The sequence below is a fragment of the Anarhichas minor genome, unplaced genomic scaffold (genome assembly GCF_050575085.1).
Source record: "Anarhichas minor isolate MPS153535 unplaced genomic scaffold, ASM5057508v1 ptg000011l, whole genome shotgun sequence".
Classification (NCBI taxonomy): domain Eukaryota; kingdom Metazoa; phylum Chordata; class Actinopteri; order Perciformes; family Anarhichadidae; genus Anarhichas; species Anarhichas minor.
The window spans coordinates 12,477,163-12,497,087 of record NW_027466457.1 but is presented as its reverse complement, the minus strand read 5'-3'; the positions used below and the strand labels follow the sequence as shown (position 1 = coordinate 12,497,087).

The 19,925-nt window shown below is 41.1% G+C and overlaps 2 protein-coding genes across 3 annotated transcripts; both read left to right on the top strand.

Annotated features, from left to right (window-relative positions):
- Positions 1 to 800: 800 nt before the first annotated feature.
- LOC142948100 (interferon-induced transmembrane protein 1-like) lies at positions 801 to 2,931 on the top strand. The gene is made up of 2 exons (XM_076089983.1): positions 801 to 1,192; positions 1,583 to 2,931. The coding sequence occupies exons 1-2, from the start codon at positions 956 to 958 to the stop codon at positions 1,787 to 1,789; spliced, it is 444 nt and encodes a 147-aa protein (XP_075946098.1). The 5' UTR covers positions 801 to 955; the 3' UTR covers positions 1,790 to 2,931.
- A 6,486-nt stretch (positions 2,932 to 9,417) lies between these two features.
- Positions 9,418 to 18,316, top strand: LOC142947705 (catalase-like). Of its 2 annotated transcripts, none has more exons than XM_076089468.1 (12): positions 9,418 to 9,484; positions 9,977 to 10,087; positions 10,330 to 10,460; positions 10,714 to 10,818; positions 10,980 to 11,105; positions 11,205 to 11,396; positions 11,763 to 11,915; positions 12,200 to 12,338; positions 12,506 to 12,636; positions 13,908 to 14,015; positions 15,294 to 15,377; positions 17,055 to 18,316. In XM_076089468.1, the coding sequence occupies exons 1-12, from the start codon at positions 9,427 to 9,429 to the stop codon at positions 17,118 to 17,120; spliced, it is 1,404 nt and encodes a 467-aa protein (XP_075945583.1). In that variant the 5' UTR covers positions 9,418 to 9,426; the 3' UTR covers positions 17,121 to 18,316. The 2 variants fall into 2 exon arrangements, with proteins under 2 accessions (XP_075945583.1, XP_075945582.1); XM_076089467.1 differs by having other exon boundaries at positions 15,294 to 15,392.
- Positions 18,317 to 19,925: the final 1,609 nt, after the last annotated feature.

The window sequence follows — 19,925 nt, the reverse complement described above, 5'->3', positions numbered from 1 at the left end:
TATCATAGCTCACTCTCAACCCATTAAATATCAGACCAGGCTCACTTACAAGAGCTTCTGCCCTCTGGTGGCTGGAGGAAGCTATCAACAGGTGGGCGTCGCTCCATCTCCACTTTGGACTTTCTTCAAGTTCAAGTCTTCAAAGTAACAAATGCAGAACAAATGAATAAGTTGAGTTATAAATGAATGGCTGACAAAGCGAGTTTGGTATGATCCTGGTCCAAGCAAGATTTTTTAATTTCAATAAACAGTCATTTTTCACTCTGGTTTAGTTGTGATGAGAGTGCAACAATATAATACAAGACTGAGATTTACCGTTCTTGGTTTGTTTGCAGTAATGTACGCTAGACTCTGATGATGAGATGCACAGTGCAACAATGTAATGTTGGTGTGATTACACACATGCAATGACTTTATTGGATGCTCTCCGAGTTTTCAATGGGTGTGCAGCAGCAGATTATCCAAAATACACAGCTTGCATTTTGGACTGCATGTCAGAGCATGAATGTGAACATAGCTCAACTTTGTACTCCCGTTGTAAGAGGAGCTCTGAGTGTTGCATGATGTAACCTCTGTGAGATGTCTCCTGGCTAAATGAATCTCATGGAGCTGGTCAGGCTTGTGGTAACAGCAGGTTTATTCCACATCTGCATTTATGACAAAGGACAACATAGTAGAATGGTCATCTCTTGTGGACAACAGCGCATGCTCTGTCTAGTAGCGAATTAAAATGGACAAAATGTTCTGATTTTTTTAAGAAGCCAAAAGGCTTGTATTGTATGTTCTTTCCCATATCCACAGCCAACCCTTGTGTGTTTCGTTTCATTGGAAATTTGGTGGGAAAAAGAAACCGATAGTTACGTTGACAGTTGAGTTCTTGCACAACTTCAGGAGGAGTTGAGTTCTTGCCCACCTTCCTGCAACCCACACTCCAAACTGCAGGTGAGCTGACAGCATGAATCCTGTGAGTTACCCGACTGAGAATGTTCCATTGCAGGGGAAGAATGATGGGTTACCTGCACAGCCTGGATACACTGGACAGCCTGGACACCCTGGAGGACCTATGGTTCAGTACACCACTGTGAACATCGACTCGGAGGCCCCCAGGGACCATGTCATCTGGTCAATCTTCAACTTTTTCCACTTGAATCCCTGCTGCCTCGGACTGGCGGCTCTCATCTTCTCTATCAAGGTGACTTTCATTCATGGGGAATCTTCTATGACCATGACAAGAATCATGCAGAACACGGGCAGTTAGGAGACAATGTTCATCTCTAAGATTATAGAAATCACTAGGCTTGAAGATGAAAGTTTAAATATTGAAACAAAAAATTACAAATAAAAACATGAGATAAACTAGATGTGTTGCAAACTTTGCTGGACATTCTTAAATACGAAGAATCAGAACACTTATGTAAGGAAAACTATATATGGGAAATGGGAGAAAATCTCATTTCCAAAGTAGAAGTACAGCAAACCTCATCAGACTGAGCTTGGGGTCAGTGTTGGCGGTTTACGACCCCTTGAGGTCGAGCATTACTATGAATCCACTTCTAAAATCCATGTGCTTTGGTCCTTCCAGGCCAGAGACCGGAAGATGGCTGGAGACATGTCTGGTGCCCGACACTACGGCTCCACTGCCCGCTGCCTCAACATCTGGGCCACAGTCCTGGTTTGCCTCCTCAGCCTTATTATCATCATTCTCGTGGCCGTACGAATGAATCAGGTGGTCAGCGTTTACAGGAATTACGGGACAGATTTGAATAACAGATACACTTACAGTGGCTAAATTTCAAATGGTGTTCAGAGTTGCCTGCTGCTGTGGCTTAGTGACTCTTGTGGTTTTGTGCTTTACACTTACGGCACAATTTGTAACCTGATACCTTTTTTTACTTATATCCTCAAGCAAAACAGATATGTTTTTCCATTTGTGTTACAAAAGCCTTAAAATCAGCCATGTTTCTTTAATGACAATCTGTAGTTCACATCTATGCCGAACTGTTATTAGATTGTGACTTCCTGTCTGTAAGGCATTTGTTTTAGCAATGGTTCTGAAAAAAGACAACTTTTTAATCTGTTAATAAAGACGTCTGTTTTATAACTTTGAAATGTGTTTGTGAGATTTTTAAGGTAAATAAACAGATTGTGGACATACTGGCATGATTTTCATAACTTCCACAAATGATGGTGTTTTGACATTTTCACTGGTGCTGATTTCAAGCCAAAGAACTCCACCCAAAAAGGGGGGGGGGGGGGGGGGGGGGGGATATCTCCTTACACACAGAGAAGAGAATTCATATAAACATGGTACCTGTGTGTGTGTGTGTGTGTGTGTGTGTGTGTTGAGGGGAAATAAAGAAAATTGATCCACAATAAGCTCTCCAGTCTAACAGCACTGCTGGTGAAACATGAGGGACTCCTTTCAGTGTCATATACCAAATCACTAACATGAAACAACATGTGTATGTTCGGCTGAATTCCTTCCATGCACTTGGTTCTGGATCATTCTTCTTTCTCTGGAAGTAGCAAAGAAGACGCACATGCAGCAGATCAATCCTCGTTTATACTTTGAGTTCCTGTTTGTTTATTACTATTAGGATACGAGATTTAGTGCAGTTTAAAAAAAAAGTCATTTAAATTACTTGACACCAGCATGCTTTGTGCTGCACTAAAGATGTAATACAAGTCAAATTCAGCTGCAACACATCTGTATATATTAAAATAAAAATCACATCTGTTTTCCTGAGGTGTTACTACAAACTGGAAACTACTGGAGACACATGATGAGTAAAAAGTGGTCACTCGTACTTTCCAAACACTGAGTTGTGAAATTTCCTCTTTTGATTTAATTTGACTGACTTTGTTTCGTTATGACAAAACCATATCCCTGGGAAAACTATTTTAATCAATTAAAAGACAAAGAAACTACAACCACCTGTGTTTTTTACTAGAGCAACTTTGTTAGCCAAGCCGCCGATTTCTTAAAAGTATGACCTGCCAATTCTATATATTTCTGTAACTTTAATTGACCGATTTAATTTCATTTTGGGTTAGGGTTAGGGTTAGGGTTAGGGTTGAGATGACCAAGAGATGACCATTCTAACCCATAGAATGGTCATCTCTTGTGGACAACAGCGCATGCTCTGTCTAGTAGCGAATCCTCCGTTGCTTTGAGGATTACCCATAATCCTTTGCGTCTACTATTCAGTGCAGGCACAAATTTACAACAGCAGGTGGCATAGCTTTCCCATTTAGCGGGATTTAACCTGAAGCTTTTCAACTATGTTACAATAGCATGCCTAAAAAAAGTCATGAAAAAAATCATATTGTATGTTGAAAAAGGGTCATATTATAGCACGTTGAAAATAACTCATGAAAATTGAAAAAAAGTCATAGTATAATATGTCGAAAAAAGTAATTAAAAAGTCATAAAGATAAAAAAAGTCTTGGTATAGTATGTCGAAGAAATTAACAGAAAAAGTCAGAGTATAGTACAGGGTTCGGCAACCTTTACTATCCAAAGAGCCATTTTGCCCCATTTTCCACCAAATAAAATTAGTCTGGAGCCGTAAAAGCTATTTGATATCACAGCTTATAAAGTTTTATATATAGTTATATTATATATACAAAAACTATAGTTTGTTGTATTTATGAAATTATAGAACAAGAATAAAGACAATTCTTGACATTGTATTGCAATTTTACCTGTTATAACAATATCAAACTCTTATGAAGAGAAAAAAACGTGCTCAGTTTGCTGCAGCAGTTGAGAAATCGCTCTTTTTCGCTCATCTCCAGCGTGATACTTTTCAGAAAATGCTGTGTGCTTGTTCTGGAAGCATACAGGTAAGTCAGCATCATTGGCAGTGAAAGCAAATGAAGACGTCCATGCAGAGTTAAACTCTCTATTTTCCTCCGTGACTTTTCTTTTTTTGGATTAATCCATTGATAGTTTACCGAGGGCGGGGGTCTGCAAATCATGATAAGCCACCTGCAGGGAAAGGCGCTTGGCAGGTGTAATAGGATGTGACGCACATTTTAGTTGACAAAATATTAAAACATTTTTATTTAAGGTCAGGTATTACTGACCTTGTTGTCTTTACTAGCAGCTGTTATTGGAGCGATTAGCGAGCAGCGTGTCCAGCGGCGTTAGCAGACCTACAGAGCGGCCGTCTGAAGTCACATTAGCGGCTTTGAGCAACCAATCTACTTCCTGTTTACACCGGCACCCACCCGCATGCCCAGTGTACGTGAATAGTCACGTGATATTCGATTTCTGGACGGAGATCATTTAGAAAACGATGCTGAAACACCATGTGGACAGAGATCGTTTAAAAGAAAAACGTATTAGTGTGGATGTGGACTCAGGGAGCCGCAACAGAGGGAGTGAGGAGCCGCAGGTTGCCGACCCCTGGTATAGTACATCAAAAAAGGCATATTATAATATGTAAAAAAAACGTTATAAAAAGTATAGCATGTCGACAAAAGTCTTGATTGAAGCTGAGCGCTGACTTTCAATCGTTCGTCCTTGGTACCAAAAACAATTACTTCTGTTTTATCTTTGTTTAATTGAAGAAAATTCTGGCACATCCAGTTGTTGATTTGTTCAATGCATTTACCCAGCCCTTGTATGGGATTATAATCCCCTGGTGATATAGTTATGTAGATTTGTGTGTCGTCTGCATAATTATGATAACAGATGTTGTATAATGTCTTCTAGGCTTCTAAGGTCGATTGAAAGAAATTGTGTCATGATATTTGAATGGATGTTATTCAGAGATGGGGACAACACATATCCTGTGGTTGGTGTGGAGGCACTGACTGCTTGTCTAATTTTCTGAATTTTGTCAGTAAAAAAGGAGGCAAATAGATTGCATGCCCAGGTGGATTGGAGCTCAGCAGCTACTGACACTGGAGGGTTTGTTAGCCTGTCGACGGTAGCAAATAAGACGAGTGTATTGTTATTGTTTTTGGTTATAATGTCAGAGAAGAAGGACTGCCTTGCATTTCTAAGTTCCAAATTATAATTGCGAAGTCTGTCTTTATAGATGTCACAGTGAACCTGGAGATTTGTTTTTCGCCACCTGCGCTCAGCTTTCCGACACTCGTTTCTACGGTAGTATGCCATATAAAATGATTAAAAGGCATAGTATTTCATAAAAGTAACAGTATAGTATGCCATAAAATGAATCATGAAGCGTCATATTATAGCATGTCATAAAAATAATCATCAAAAACTATGGTATGATATGTTTTATTTATGTGTCAGTTGGGGGGGGGGGGGGGGGGAATTAAAATGGACAAAATGTTCTGATTTTTTTAAGAAGCCAAAAGGCTTGTATTGCATGTTCTTTCCCATATCCACAGCCAACCCTTGTGTGTTTCGTTTCATTGGAAATTTGGTGGGAAAAAGAAACCGATAGTTACATTGACAGTTGAGTTCTTGCACAACTTCAGGAGGAGTTAAGTTCTGGCACACCTTCCTGCAACCCACACTCCAAACTGCAGTTGAGCTGACAGCATGAATCCTGTGAGTTACCCGTATGAGAATGTTGCATTGCAGGGGAAGAATGATGGGTTACCTGCACAGCCTGGATACCCTGGACCGCCTGGATACCCTGGACAGCCTGGATACCCTGGACAGCCTGGATACCCTGGACAGCCTGGACAGCCTGGACAGCCTGGACAACCTGTACAGCCTGGACAACCTGGACAGCCTGGATACCCTGGAGGACCTATGGTTCAGTACACCACTGTGAACATCGCCTCGGAGGCCCCCAGGGACCATGTCATCTGGTCAATCTTCAACTTTTCCCACTTGAATCCCTGCTGCCTCGGACTGGCGGCTCTCATCTTCTCTATCAAGGTGACTTTCATTCATGGGGAATCTTCTACTATTGCCTATCAAAGAATATAAAAAAAAAATATATATTTTTTCAATTTCAAGCAGCACTTTTTTTAAACAAAGGAGAGATAGGGTTCGTGGAAAATAAACGTTTCACCATATTTTTGCAGACAAAACACAGCCCTCACTTAGACCATGACAAGAATCATGCAGAACACGGGCAGTTAGGAGACAATGTTCATCTCTAAGATTATAGAAATCACTAGGCTTGAAGATGAAAGTTTAAATATTGAAACAAAAAATTAAAAATAAGGAAAAATAAAAACATGGAAAAATGAGATAAAAGAACAAAGACAACTTTAAATGTGTTGTAAACTTTGCTGGACATTCTTAAATATGAAGAATCAGAACACTTATGTAAGGAAAACTATATATGGGAAATGGGAGAAAATCTCATTTCCAAAGTAAAAGTACAGCAAACCTCATCAGACTGAGCTTAGGGTCAGTGTTGGCGGTTTACGACCCCTTGAGGTCGAGCATTACTATGAATCCACTTCTAAAATCAATGTGCTTTGGTCCTTCCAGGCCAGAGACCGGAAGATGGCTGGAGACATGTCTGGTGCCCGACACTACGGCTCCACTGCCCGCTGCCTCAACATCTGGGCCACAGTCCTGGTTTGCCTCCTCAGCCTTATTATCATCATTCTCGTGGCCGTACGAATGAATCAGGTGGTCAGCGTTTACAGGAATTACGGGACAGGTTTGAATAACAGATACACTTACCATGGCTAAATTTCAAATGGTGTTCAGAGTTGCCTGCTGCTGTGGCTTAGTGACTCTTGTGGTTTTGTGCTTTACACTTACGGCACAATTTGTAACCTGATACCTTTTTTTACTTATATCCTCAAGCAAAACAGATATGTTTTTCCATTTGTGATACAAAAGCCTTAAACTCAGCCATGTTTCTTTAATGACAATCTGTAGTTCACATTTATGCCGGACTGTTATTAGATTGTGACTTCCTGTCTGTAAGGCATTTGTTTTAGCAATGGTTCTGAAAAAAGATAACTTTTTAATCTGTCAATAAAGACGTCTGTTTTATAACTTTGAAATGTGCTTGTGAAATTTTTAAGGTAAATAAACAGATTGTGGACATACTGGCATGATTTTCATAACTTCCATGATGGTGTTTTGACATTTTCACTGGTGCTGATTTCAAGCCAAAGAACTCCACCCAAAAAGGAAACGGGGGGGGGGGGGGTGTAGTATTTCCTTATTCTAACTCTGAACAGATATTTATTAACGGAGCTTGATCCAGTGTTACAGACGACGCCAAGACTAAACAGTGTGTCCTAAATCTGTATGAATAAATGCAGGACTAATTCTGATGAGCTGATCAAAAAGATACGTGTTCAACAAGAGCAGAGTATTGAGCCGACCACACCCAGAAATCAATACACATGCATGCTAAAACACAATAATACGATTTCAAGATAATTAAGAAGTGAGAAGTACGATGACCTTAAATAAATATCAGGAAAACATGGCAAATGTTTTACATCACATGTGTTACACCTCACACAACGCCTTCAGATGAATGTTAAGACAACTTAAGTTTGTTAACAAGAAAACTCCACAGGACATCGTTACTTCAAAAATGTCACCATAGTTTATATCTTCTTAGACACAGATGTGTGTGTGTGTGTGTGTGTGTGTGTGTGGGTCTGAGTGTTGCATGATGTAACCTCTGTGAGATGTCTCCTGGCTAAATTAATCTCATGGAGCTGGTCAGGCTTGTGGTAACAGCAGGTTTATTCCACATCTGCATTCATGACAAAGGACAACATAGTAGAATGGTCATCTCTTGTGGACAACAGCGCATGCTCTGTCTAGTAGCGAATCCTCCGTTGCTTTGAGGATTACCCATAATCCTTTGCGTCTACTATTCAGTGCAGGCACAAATTTACAACAGCAGGTGGCATAGCTTTCCCATTTAGCGGGATTTAACCTGAAGCTTTTCAACTATGTTACAATAGCATGCCTAAAAAAGTCATGAAAAAAATCATATTGTATGTTGAAAAAGGGTCATATATAGCACGTTGAAAATAACTCATGAAAATTGAAAAAAAGTCATAGTATAGTGTGTCGAAAAAAGTAATTAAAAAGTCATAAAGATAAAAAAAGTCTTGGTATAGAATGTTGAAGAAATTAGAGAGACAGCGAGATCCTTCTTGTGGCACTGGCACTCTATGGCACTCTGTGGCACTCAGCGGCTCTCTGTGGCACTTCAGCGGCAAGCGTCAGCTGTGGCAGGCGAGCGGTACGAGTTCGGCACCCGTCAAGAAGCTGCGGAGCTGAGGGGGCGGAGCCACATTTCCTGAGACATTTCCTGAGAACACACATTGTTGTTACAACAGGTCAGTTTCCGTAAATCAGTTGTATGATTTTAGTTGAGTCACCGGAGCCACCCGTTCTCTGTATGCATCCTTAGAGTAATTACGTTGTACTTTTTTTTGTTTCTCATTCATTTTATTTTAGTATGATTTTGCTGGTTTTGCAACAAAAGGGAACATAATGCACTCTTTCCAAATTATTACTTTTATAGTCATTTATAACAATCGGCTAAAATAATGAAAATAAATCATCCGTTTTATTATCATTTAAAAGTATATATATAAAAAATTTAAATTTTGAGTGCCACAGAGAGTGCCGCTGAGTGCCACAGAGTGCCACAGATTGCTAGTGCCACAAGAAGGATCTCGGCCCTTCACAGAAATTAACAGAAAAAGTCAGAGTATAGTACAGGGGTTGGCAACCTTTACTATCCAAAGAGCCATTTTGCCCTATTTTCCACCAAAAAAAATTAGTCTGGAGCCGCAAAGGGTATTTGATATCATAGCTTATAAAGTTTTATATATAGTTATATTATACATACAAAAACTATAGTTTGTTGTATTTATGAAATTATAGAACAAGAATAAAGACAATTCTTGACATTGTATTGCAATTTTACCTGTTATAACAATATCAAACTCTTATGAAGAGAAAAAAACGTGCTCAGTTTGCTGCAGCAGTTGAGAAATCGCTCTTTTTCGCTCATCTCCAGCGTGATACTTTTCAGCAAATGCTGTGTGCTTGTTCTGGAAGCATACAGGTAAGTCAGCATCATTGGCAGTGAAAGCAAATGAAGACGTCCACGCAGAGTTAAGTAACCCGAGTTGTAGTCCACGTCCCCACAACCACTTCACATTAGATTAGATGTTGTACTTGTCTCAGTATATATATATATATACATATATATATATATTTTTTTTTTTTTTTTAATTAGGCTGTTTTAGCAGCTGTGCAAGTTTTCAGTCTGCATGTTTTAACTGTGAGCAGAGTGCATCTTGGGAAATAATGCAAACAAATGCACTAGGTATGAAGGAATTTCTTCACAGTTGGCCTACGATACGTATCTTGCATAAGGTAATGTGTTGTTGTTTTTTAAAAGCAAATTCTATTTGCAACAGAGGCCAGACACACTGACCACAGGGGCCGGCCATCCCGTTGGAGATAAGCTGAACGTCTTCACAGATGAGATGGCCCACTTTGACCGGGAAGGAATCCCAGAGAGGGTGGTGCATGCCAAAGGGGGCGGTGGGTGTTGCATAAGTCTCTTCTGTGTCACCTGTGTGTTGGCTATACAAGAAGTGTTGTCTCCCAATTGTTACTCTTTGCAAAAGGATATTGTTGCCTTTGTCACCTCCTCCTCTTTCAGTACATAGTGAATCAGGGTCAAAGTTCTGTGGCGCTAGTAGAGCTGGATTATTATTGGAATATAAAACCTTATTTCTGACGTAACAAAAGAAAATGTGTGACATGTTACATTGTGTATAAAAACACTGCAGCTGTCCAAGAAAAGTCAAGAGAACTAACTGACAAAAAACGGAAAACTAAATAAATAACAGTCATTCTTGTCTGTGGATTAGCTCCAGGCAAATGCTAATCTTTGCAAGCCTTTGGGCAGATACTGAGCATAATCAGTTTGGAGGGAGCATTCTTTCCAGTGCATGGCGACATAACACTCCACTAATCTGAGTCAACTGCGATATTACATGTTTAAGATGATTAATTCTCTCCATGATGCAGGAGCGTTTGGCTACTTTGAAGTGACTCATGACATCACTCGCTACTGCAAGGCCAAGGTCTTTGAACATGTCGGCAAGACCACGCCCATCGCTGTCCGCTTCTCCACCGTGGGTAAGAATAACCGTGTCGTGTGTTTATGTCTGATTCAGTCCTTACTGAAATGCACTTTTGTTGGAAAAATGAATAGTTGCCAATTATTTTTCTTTTGGTCGACTCATTGCGTAATCGACTAATAATGTCGTCTTCTACTTTTGAAATGAGAACTATTGGCTCTGACAATGTCTGTGAATTCTGAACTTATCTTGTTCCTGTTTATCAATCAAATGTTCTCTCTTATTTTAATTTTATTTCAGCTGGCGAAACCGGATCAGCAGACACGGTGCGAGACCCCCGAGGCTTTGTAGTCAAGTTTTACTCTGAGGAGAGCAACTGGGACCTGACTGGCAACAACACCCCCATTTTCTTCATCAGGGACGCCATACTGGTGAGTGAGTGGAGGATGGTGTGTGAGCCGTAACTTAAGCCTGGAACTGAACTCTCAAACACCCAAGTAACTACAGGAGCCCGTTGTAGAACTAGTTTCATCAGTCATGAAAAAGTTTAATGCAAAAACACACATGTAAACCAAACCTCTATGTCATACTGAGGCACAAGAAATGATCAAATACACATTTCACAACACTTTTGTTAACATGGATCAAGTGTGAAATGTAACTTGCCCACTTTTCCCTCTGCAGTTCCCGTCCTTCATCCACTCCCAGAAGCGCAATCCCCAAACCCACATGAAAGACCCTGACATGGTGTGGGACTTCTGGAGCCTAAGGCCTGAGAGTCTGCATCAGGTAGCTGATTCTGGTTGAGTGTACAGAGGACTGTTTCAGAAAATGAAGATTGATGGATGCATAATTCCCCTGGTTGTATTTACACCTGCACTAACCTGTTTATGGTTTACACCAACAGAAAACTATGCAGGACTTGTCATTACCTTGTGTCTTCTGTGCAGGTGTCTTTCTTGTTCAGCGATCGAGGTTTGCCTGATGGCTTCCGTCACATGAACGGCTACGGCTCTCACACCTTCAAACTGGTCAACGATGATGGCGAGCGCTTCTACTGCAAGTTCCACTTCAAGGTCTGTTTGAGCCCAGGCTTAACTCAGATTCAACTTCATGGATCCGCATCCTGGGACTTTGGCATTGCTTGTGTGACAGTATGTCATGTTTGTTTTTAGACGGATCAAGGAATAAAGAATCTGTCAGTAGAGGAGGCCGACCGCATGGCATCCACCAACCCAGATTATGCCATTGGAGACCTGTTCAACTCCATTGCCAATGGAAACTACCCATCCTGGACATTCTTCATCCAGGTCATGAGCTTCGAGCAGGCTGAGAAGTTCCAGTTCAACCCCTTCGACGTCACAAAGGTACCACATGCCTCCACAGCAGAGCAAACTGGGGATGCAGTCACATTACAAGATGTTGTAGGATACCTAAAAGACTCTGTTGACATTATCACAGATGTGTTTGTAGGTTGACATCATTGTTAGCAGTTCTTAATAAAACCTGCATCCGGTCGACTGAAGAAAAGTCCACTCAGGAAATCTTTCTGTTAAAGTGAGTCAAGTGACTCAGAAGGAGAACTAACTGTTCCAGCTGTGACCACTTACAGGCTTTGAGTGTCGTACGGTTTAGCTCCATGTTCAATGAGTTTATTCCCTGGGTGTGTTGTTTTCCCCACCCAGCAGTGGGCTACAGTGATTTTTCAGCTAATTTGAGTTTTTCTCATTCAGGTTTGGTCACACAAAGAATACCCGTTGATCCCTGTGGGAAAGATGGTGCTCAACAGGAACCCAGTCAACTACTTTGCAGAGGTGGAGCAGCTGGCCTTTGACCCCAGCAACATGCCACCGGGCATTGAGCCCAGCCCCGACAAGATGCTGCAGGTAACCCCACAAAAAGTCTGTTAATTAAAGCTGCCATTGGTATACCTAAATCTGTTTGTATATGTAGTGGCCAGAGAATGTCTGCATGTCTATGGTGTCCTGTTAAAGGCCATGTTCAGGCTTCCCAAGTCTTAATAGTTTTATTCCCTTCCAGCAGACCTAAAGCTGGACTAAATGCTCGTTAATACATTTCTCAAAGCGTGCTCGGTGTCGACTCTGTCTTTGACAGTATAGAGACCTACAGTGTAACCGTGCTATGTCTTGTGTGTCGTGTCTTTGTCCAGGGTCGCCTCTTCTCCTACCCAGACACACATCGACACCGGCTTGGAGCCAACTACCTGCAGATCCCCGTAAACTGCCCCTTCAGGACCCGCGTGACCAACTACCAGCGCGACGGTCCGATGTGCATGTTTGACAACCAAGGTAAGCCGTAGTCCGCCGTGTACGTTTCTCTGTGCAAACGGTAACAAGGACGGCGATAAATGCTTAACTCTTTTAGGCAGGAGATGTGGCTCCATCATTTCCATCACTGATTTTTTTATTTTTTTGTCCGAGCCGACTCAACCGTGTGTCGTCTGTTTGGCCTCTAGGTGGAGCTCCAAACTACTTTCCCAACAGCTTCAGTGCCCCGGAGACCCAGCCTCGGTTTGTGGAGTCCAAGTTCCAGGTGTCTCCAGATGTGGCACGTTGCAACAGTGCAGATGACGATAATTTTACACAGGTAAAGATAGCGTCACATATTTATAGGCATGTTTAGCTGTGTGCCTCCAAGAGTTAAATAAGTGTTTTTGATTTGTGTATTACATACAATATATTCATTCACACCCTTTGTAAAGTGTACTTTCCAAAGCAAACGCTTGATTCCAAACTATATGAACTCTTCTAAATGATAATCAGACGGTATTCACATCACAAATTTACACACAAGCACCAATTAAATAGAACAGTCTGCCAACTGCCCATTGTTTTTACTAAGTATACAACACTTAACAAGAGCCTTTGGAATTGTCATTTGTAGCATACTTTGAATATAAATGCAATTTGTTTATTCTCAATACGCATGTACAAAATGATCAGACACACTTTCTTTAACCGACTTGCTGTATTGTACTGTAAACAAAATACAATATGTTGCATGAACAGTTCTCTTAACTCTCTCTCCAAAACTGGCCTCCATTGTTATGCAAACCTGTCACTATTTCAACATTGTGACCGTTATTCTTTTTGTAATTCATGTGAAAGTAATTGTTACTGTTGCGTTTATGATTGTTAGAGGATTGATGAATATATTATTACAGTTGTAATACTTACTTTCAATGTTATTTAAAAAGCTGCACTGATGAATATTCTTATGTCAACAGTGGATCATATGACCCACATACGTGCCAAACCTACTGAGAACTATCACCCAACTCTGCAGCTCCTCTCAGCTTCGCACAGACATTCAGCCTCTTTCAACTCATTTCCAGCATTCACCTCAACTGTTTTGGGTTCCTCTTTCTGCTCTCATCAGCGCTTCTTTCTGCGAAAAAAAGAGCTTTTGTAAACCCACTGTACACTTCCTGTCCAATACCAAACAGCAGACAGACAAAGCTGGTGAACATAGTGGAGCGTTTAGCGGCTAATGAGCAGAACTAAAAGAGAGTGAATCAGAAACACGGCTCCAAATAATGTTGCTCCTGTTTAGCTCAATGTGTAAATAAGCTCGTCGTTCATAACTGCTCTATATGGTGATTATATCATAGACGTATAATTCATATCAATTGATAATCAATTACTTATCACCCACAATTAAAATACAATCATGCAAAGGACATCATTTAATGTCCCACCAAGTGGGATTCCTGCTGCTACTTGGCATATTGGCGGGGTGCTCAATGTTCTTTTTAAACTGCAATTTCTTTAAGAAATTCATTTATGAATCTCATTTTGAGTTAATCGACTTTGACCAGGTTGTCAACTCTTTGTTTCTTCTTCTGTGCTTTATTGCAGGTTCGCACCTTCTTCACGCAGGTCCTGAATGAAGACGAGCGCCAGAGACTTTGCCAGAACATGGCAGGGGCCCTGAAGGGAGCCCAGCTCTTCATCCAGAAACGCATGGCGAGTCCACATCACCTCCTATTGTATCCACAAACTCTTTGTCACATTACTGTCTCACATATTCAGATGAGCTTCATGTTGAAACCACAGGATGTTGCACCAGTGTGCACAGGAAACATTTGGTTATGTGGTTTTAAGGCTTTTTTCAAAGTTTCAAAGAGCTTTAAAAACATTAAAACTTTAAAGGACTTAAAACAAACTTTAAAAGAGCATGTATACAAATGTAGAGATAATCCTGATGTACAAAATAAACACTTTGAAAAGCAGCAGAACATGATCGGCCAATACGCCATTTAGTGAGTTGTTTGTTTTTGGTAGTGGAGTAACACAATTTTTATTTAGTCTCTTTTGGGTTGGAGAAAGTTTTGGGACATTCATACAGTTATTAATCGCGTCAATGCACTGAATCAGTTTTTCAACAGGATGGGTGTTGTCAGGGGAAAGTGATGTTTAACATTTGAGTATCAACTGCATAATTATGATCGAGAAATAAACAAAATACATTCTTGATGCATACGGGACCACAGAAGCACAGTAACCAAACCCAGTCTGGATTTATTGGGCTAGTATTTGTTGTGTTCGTCCCCCATAGTATCATACATAGAACTACCAGAGATGTTTTGAATATCATTTACAGAGTTTATTATCTTCCATGCCTCCCTCACCAGCAACACAACCCCCATGAGGCTTTGTGCGGATGTGGGTAAAAGTTTCAGTTCAGGGTTTCTGTTTTATTTTTGAACTGTGGTCATACTGTATAACAGTTTTTCAGTTAGCAAGAAATAATCCACCAAATTTAGGAAACTGTATGTTAACTGTGTGTTAACTATAAGAAACTCTGTAATTAGATATTGAGAAACTTTTTAAAGTCCCTGAAAACATGGCTTCAGTTCTTAAGTATTTCTCTACAACAATAACAGCTAAAAATGCAATCATCAGCTAATAAGTGATACCTAAAGATACATATTTTCAATAGTTTAAACTCACTTTACAACAAGACTTAGAAATAAAACGCTATTCTGCTTTGCCTGGACACTGTCAATCCGATCACACCCACCAACGGTCATCACATTTGGTCCACCAAAATACACGACATCCCCTTTTTCCAAAAGAACCCTGCCCAGTTCAAACCAAAAGAAGAAGAAACGGATACAGACTTCTCACGAGAAGTAACCAAATGAACCGTAACTTTGGTAGATTTGAGTTCACTCATGATAAGAAGCTGAAACTGTGTTTTCAGGGCCTTTTTAACATCTGATTGTCTGGCTCTTCATGCAGGTTGAGAACTTGAAGGCTGTCCACCCGGACTATGGAAACCAGGTTCAGACGCTTCTCAACGAGTACAATGGGGAGGCCAAGAAGGTAAACCCATTTCCTGTAAGGTGAAATCCAGTGTTGAGTCATAGAACTTGCTCCAGACATTCATGGCCCACAGATGACCAATCCTAATGACTTAAGTGCCATCATGACTCATGCCCTGTCCACACTACTCCGTTTCTCCTTGGATGCAGATTTGTCAAATAGAAACGATCTCTGTCCACACGGGAGTTTCAGCATCATTCTCGAGTTGATCTGTGTCCACACGGCAGCCGTCGAAGGCGGACAGCACGTGACCATTAACTACACTGGGCATGCGCGTGACGGTGTAAACAGGAAGTGAATTGCTTGCTTAGTTAAAAAAAAAAAGAAAATACTCGCTCTGTCTCTCTCTCTCCAAATTTACTTTAACATCAACACTTACACATAAACGTTTACTAGATTATGGGTCCATCAATGTGGTCTCTCACTCGTTTCCTCCGTGTTGTTGATGTCTGTTCTCACTAGTAGCTCTGAACGTCATGTCCGCCTAGCTAGCTTCTAAGTTAATTTTAACATTACCGCCAATGGAGAAATGCTAACCGCGATTAGCATTTAATACAACACAAATGTTATACTAAACACGCGAATAGAATATATCTACGTACATATTTTCATGCTCTATCAATACATACTTACAGACTAAGGTCTCTCAAGGCTACCAAATGGAAGAAGTAAAACATTAGAGCAGCATGTCTTCTCATTAGAATCTAAAAACAACGAGCTGCTCCATAGGGCTGATGCCGGTCACGCCGCTCGCTAATCACTCCAATAACAGCTGCTTCCTCCACAGAAATGCAGACTTTTACTGCATAGCTGCTGCTAGCTGTTGTGCTAGCAGCAACATCATGTAGCTGTTGTGCTAGCAGCAACGCTTGCAATTAGTTATCCATGTTGAAATGAATCGCTGGTAGCCCAGTTTGTTTTCTTCCGGGTACGGGTCACGTGATAGTTAGTGTGACGAATAAGGGACGGAGACGTCATGGTTGCCAAGAACCAATCCAGTAGCGAACACGGGTGTGGGCGTAATTTTTTCTAAGCACATCCGTATCCGACCGTCCACACGCAAACGCAACCCCGGAGTTCTCAAACACCTCCAACCTCGGCGGAGTTTTCAGATTCCTCCGTTTAGGGTGCTCCAAAACTCCGGCGTAGTGTGGCCGCTCAGTGTAAACGTAGCAAATACGGAGTAAAAACGGAGTAGTGTGGACATGGCCTTAGACATTTCTGATTTTGGGGTAATTGTCCCTTTTTCATCTAGCACCACAAGCAGGTCAAAATTCAAATGTGTCGAGTACTTCAATTTATTACCAAATAGTTTCAAAACAAATGACTTTACCATCAGCCTCGGCTCTACTTTGTGTGTAGTTCTAAGCTGCAGATACAGGTTTGAAATACATTCCAGATATGTACCATGAAAGAAGTAGTGTTATTTTCACATGGACCGACTGAACCCTTTAAACACTGAGCGTAAACACTGGGTAAGTGTGACCTCGGTGTGTTTTTAAATGAGGCCATTTAAAATGGATAAGATGTGACTGCATTGATCACCGGAGGAAATTCACCTAAATTTCTTGTCATTTATTTCGTAATGTCACCAGTTTATTGTGGACTATGCTGTTTATACTCTGCACACTTAAGCCATTTGTTTCCTACCTCTTCCTTCTACTTTGTCTTCCTCAGAACACAGCTGTGCATGTTTACAGCCGTCCGGGAGTCTCGGCCATCGCCGCGTCCTCCAAGATGTGAGGACTTCAATTTCCGCCTCTTCCATTTATCTTCTAGCAAATGCACTTTTGTGATTACCAACTGCTACTACCAGTGACAAGATTGGGATTAACTTTCAAACTACCGTCGGTGCCGAGACTGGAATACTAACCTTGTAGTGTCAGGGTTGGGTTGGTTCAGTCAATTCAGTCAATCCAAGCAATTGATTTTCTCTAAAATTCTCAAAGCTAGCAATACTCTATGATGAGATTAATGAATCTCTCTATCATGGCGTCTAATTCTTTTAGTGCTCGACTTTTAGCATTTATTAGCATTTTTGTTTGTCTGCATTAAATCAATTAACCCCAACTGCTGTTGAGTACTATGACAAGTGATAATTGTTTCGTTTAATTACTCAGGTTTTGTGTGTACTACTATGTTATGATGATCCAACTCTTTTCTTTGGCTTAAGTTTAACTTAAAGAAAACAAATCCAGCTATTCAAAATGTCTTCAGTCTTGGATCACATTTATAAAATACCTTGATTTGTTATGCAGGATTGGCTCGTGGCTGTGCTAATGGCAGGGCTTTTGTTCACTATGGGCAATGATCACTGTGTTTTATTTGTATGAGTAGAACTGGCAATGGGAAACCCTCGTCAGTCTTACTGTTGTTTTCTTGTGGGCATCAGCATATTGTTAAAAAGTAAGGTTCAAGATGAGGACTTATTTCCGTTACAGCTAAAACAATAGTGCCTTTTTTTTAAATGACCAAATACAGATCATTTTGCCCTTAAACTAGAAGAATCACTTATGATTTGCTGACAGTTTTTATTTGTTAGTTTTCCACATTTCTTCACATGTAGGAAGAGACTGAGTCAATAGTAACCTAATGATCAAAGATGTGAATCTACATTGACTAATGAGTTCTGATCCAAAATGGTAAAGTGTTTAACGGCATATTACAAAATGTGACACAGTTTGTAGAGGAGCCTCAGAGTTTCAGTTTAAAGATATGTCGGTCACTTTCAGACTACAAAGATCCACAACAGCAAACAATCAAAGGTAGCACCGTCCAATGGGAATTGTCTGTCACGTGCTTTGTTGTGTAAACTCTCAAATGATCATCTCAATGTAACATTTCTGTTTTCATTAATGTTCAAGTGAACCTTTTTCGGATGAGATGTGTGTTCAGTGCCTGTATTAATGAACTTGTAATCAAAGCGTATCAGCAGCTTCCCTTTGTCTCCATTTCTTTCTGTCTTAGCAGGTTTGCATCTTCATGGATCTTTTGACACAGTATGTGATCAAAATGGCAGCAAGACTGATTTAATCTGACATTAGTGGGTTTCTTGTCTGTTTGGTGCGTCACCCAGTAGAGTAGTAAACCACTGGACATGTACGTGCGTGTGGTCTTTTAAATCTACCTCCCAGCAGTTACCTAGTACGCAAGTACAGTGCCTTGCATAAGTATTCACCCCCCTTGGACGTTTTCCCCTTTTGTTGCTTTTATACATGAAATCATGGTCAGTATAATTTGGCTTTTTTGTCAAGAATTTGAAAAAAAAAAAGCTTTCATGTCAAAGTGAAAACAGATTTTTACAAACTAATGTTAATTAATTAAAAATGTATAGTGTAAAATAAGTGTTTGCATAAGTATTCACCCCCTTTAAAGTGACTGACCTAATTCAACAGAAGTCCAGCTAGTTGATGCCAGCAGTGTCACAAGTAGTGAAATGGAGATCACCTGAGTGCAGTTGATGTGTGTCAAGTGAATTTAGTATAAAAACACCTGTCTGGGAGGTCCAGTCTCTGGTTCATCAGTATTCCTGCTACAATTGCAACATGAAGACAAAAGAACACTCCAAGCAACTCAGAGAAAAGATCATTGAAAAGCACAAGTCAGGAGATGGCTACAAAAATACTTCCAACTCACTGGACATCCCACAGAGTTCAGTTCAGTCCATCATTAAGAAATAGAAGGAGTATGGCACTTGTTTAAATCTCCTGGAGCTGGCCGTCCTCACAAACTGAGTGACCGGGCAAGAAGAGGACTGATGAGGGAGGCCACCAAGACACCTAGGACCACTCTGAGTATTCAAGACTGCTACCAACAGTCTGGATGAGTACACAGAGGGGGTAACGTCATACATCAGCTTCTGTGAGGACAGCTGTGTTCCATCAAGCACCAGGGTGAGTTACAACAACGACAAACCCTGGTTTACAGCAGAACTCAGAAAGCTAAGGCTGCAAAAAGATCAGGCTTTTAGGAGTGGGGACAAGGACTTGTATAAAGAGTCAAAATACAGGTTTAGCAAGGCGGTGAGAGATGCTAAACGACTGTACTCTGAGAAACTGCAATACCAGCTCTCAGCAAATGACTCTGCTTCTGTCTGGAGAGGTCTCAGGCAGATCACCAATTACAAGCCTAAAACCCCCCACTCCATGAACGACCTCCGCCTGGCAGACGAGCTGAACGAGTTCTACTGTCGCTTTGACAGACAATGGGACAGTCCTGCCTCCATCCCCCACAGCTCCATCAACCAGCCCCAGACCACCAGGTCCCCCTCCCCCAGCCCAGCAGGGGCCCATGCCTCTGTACCACCCATCACAATGTCCCCCCCACCCCCCTCCCCAGTAACGACCCTCTCTATTCGGGAGAGTGACTTCAACAGGCTCTTTAAAAAACAGAACCCCCGCAAAGCAGCCGGTCCAGACTCTGTGTCCCCCTCCACCCTGAAGCATTGTGCTGATCAGCTGTCTCCGTTGTTTACAGACATCTTCAACACCTCCCTGGAGACATGCCACATACCAGCCTGGTTCAAGGTCTCCACCATCATCCCCGTCC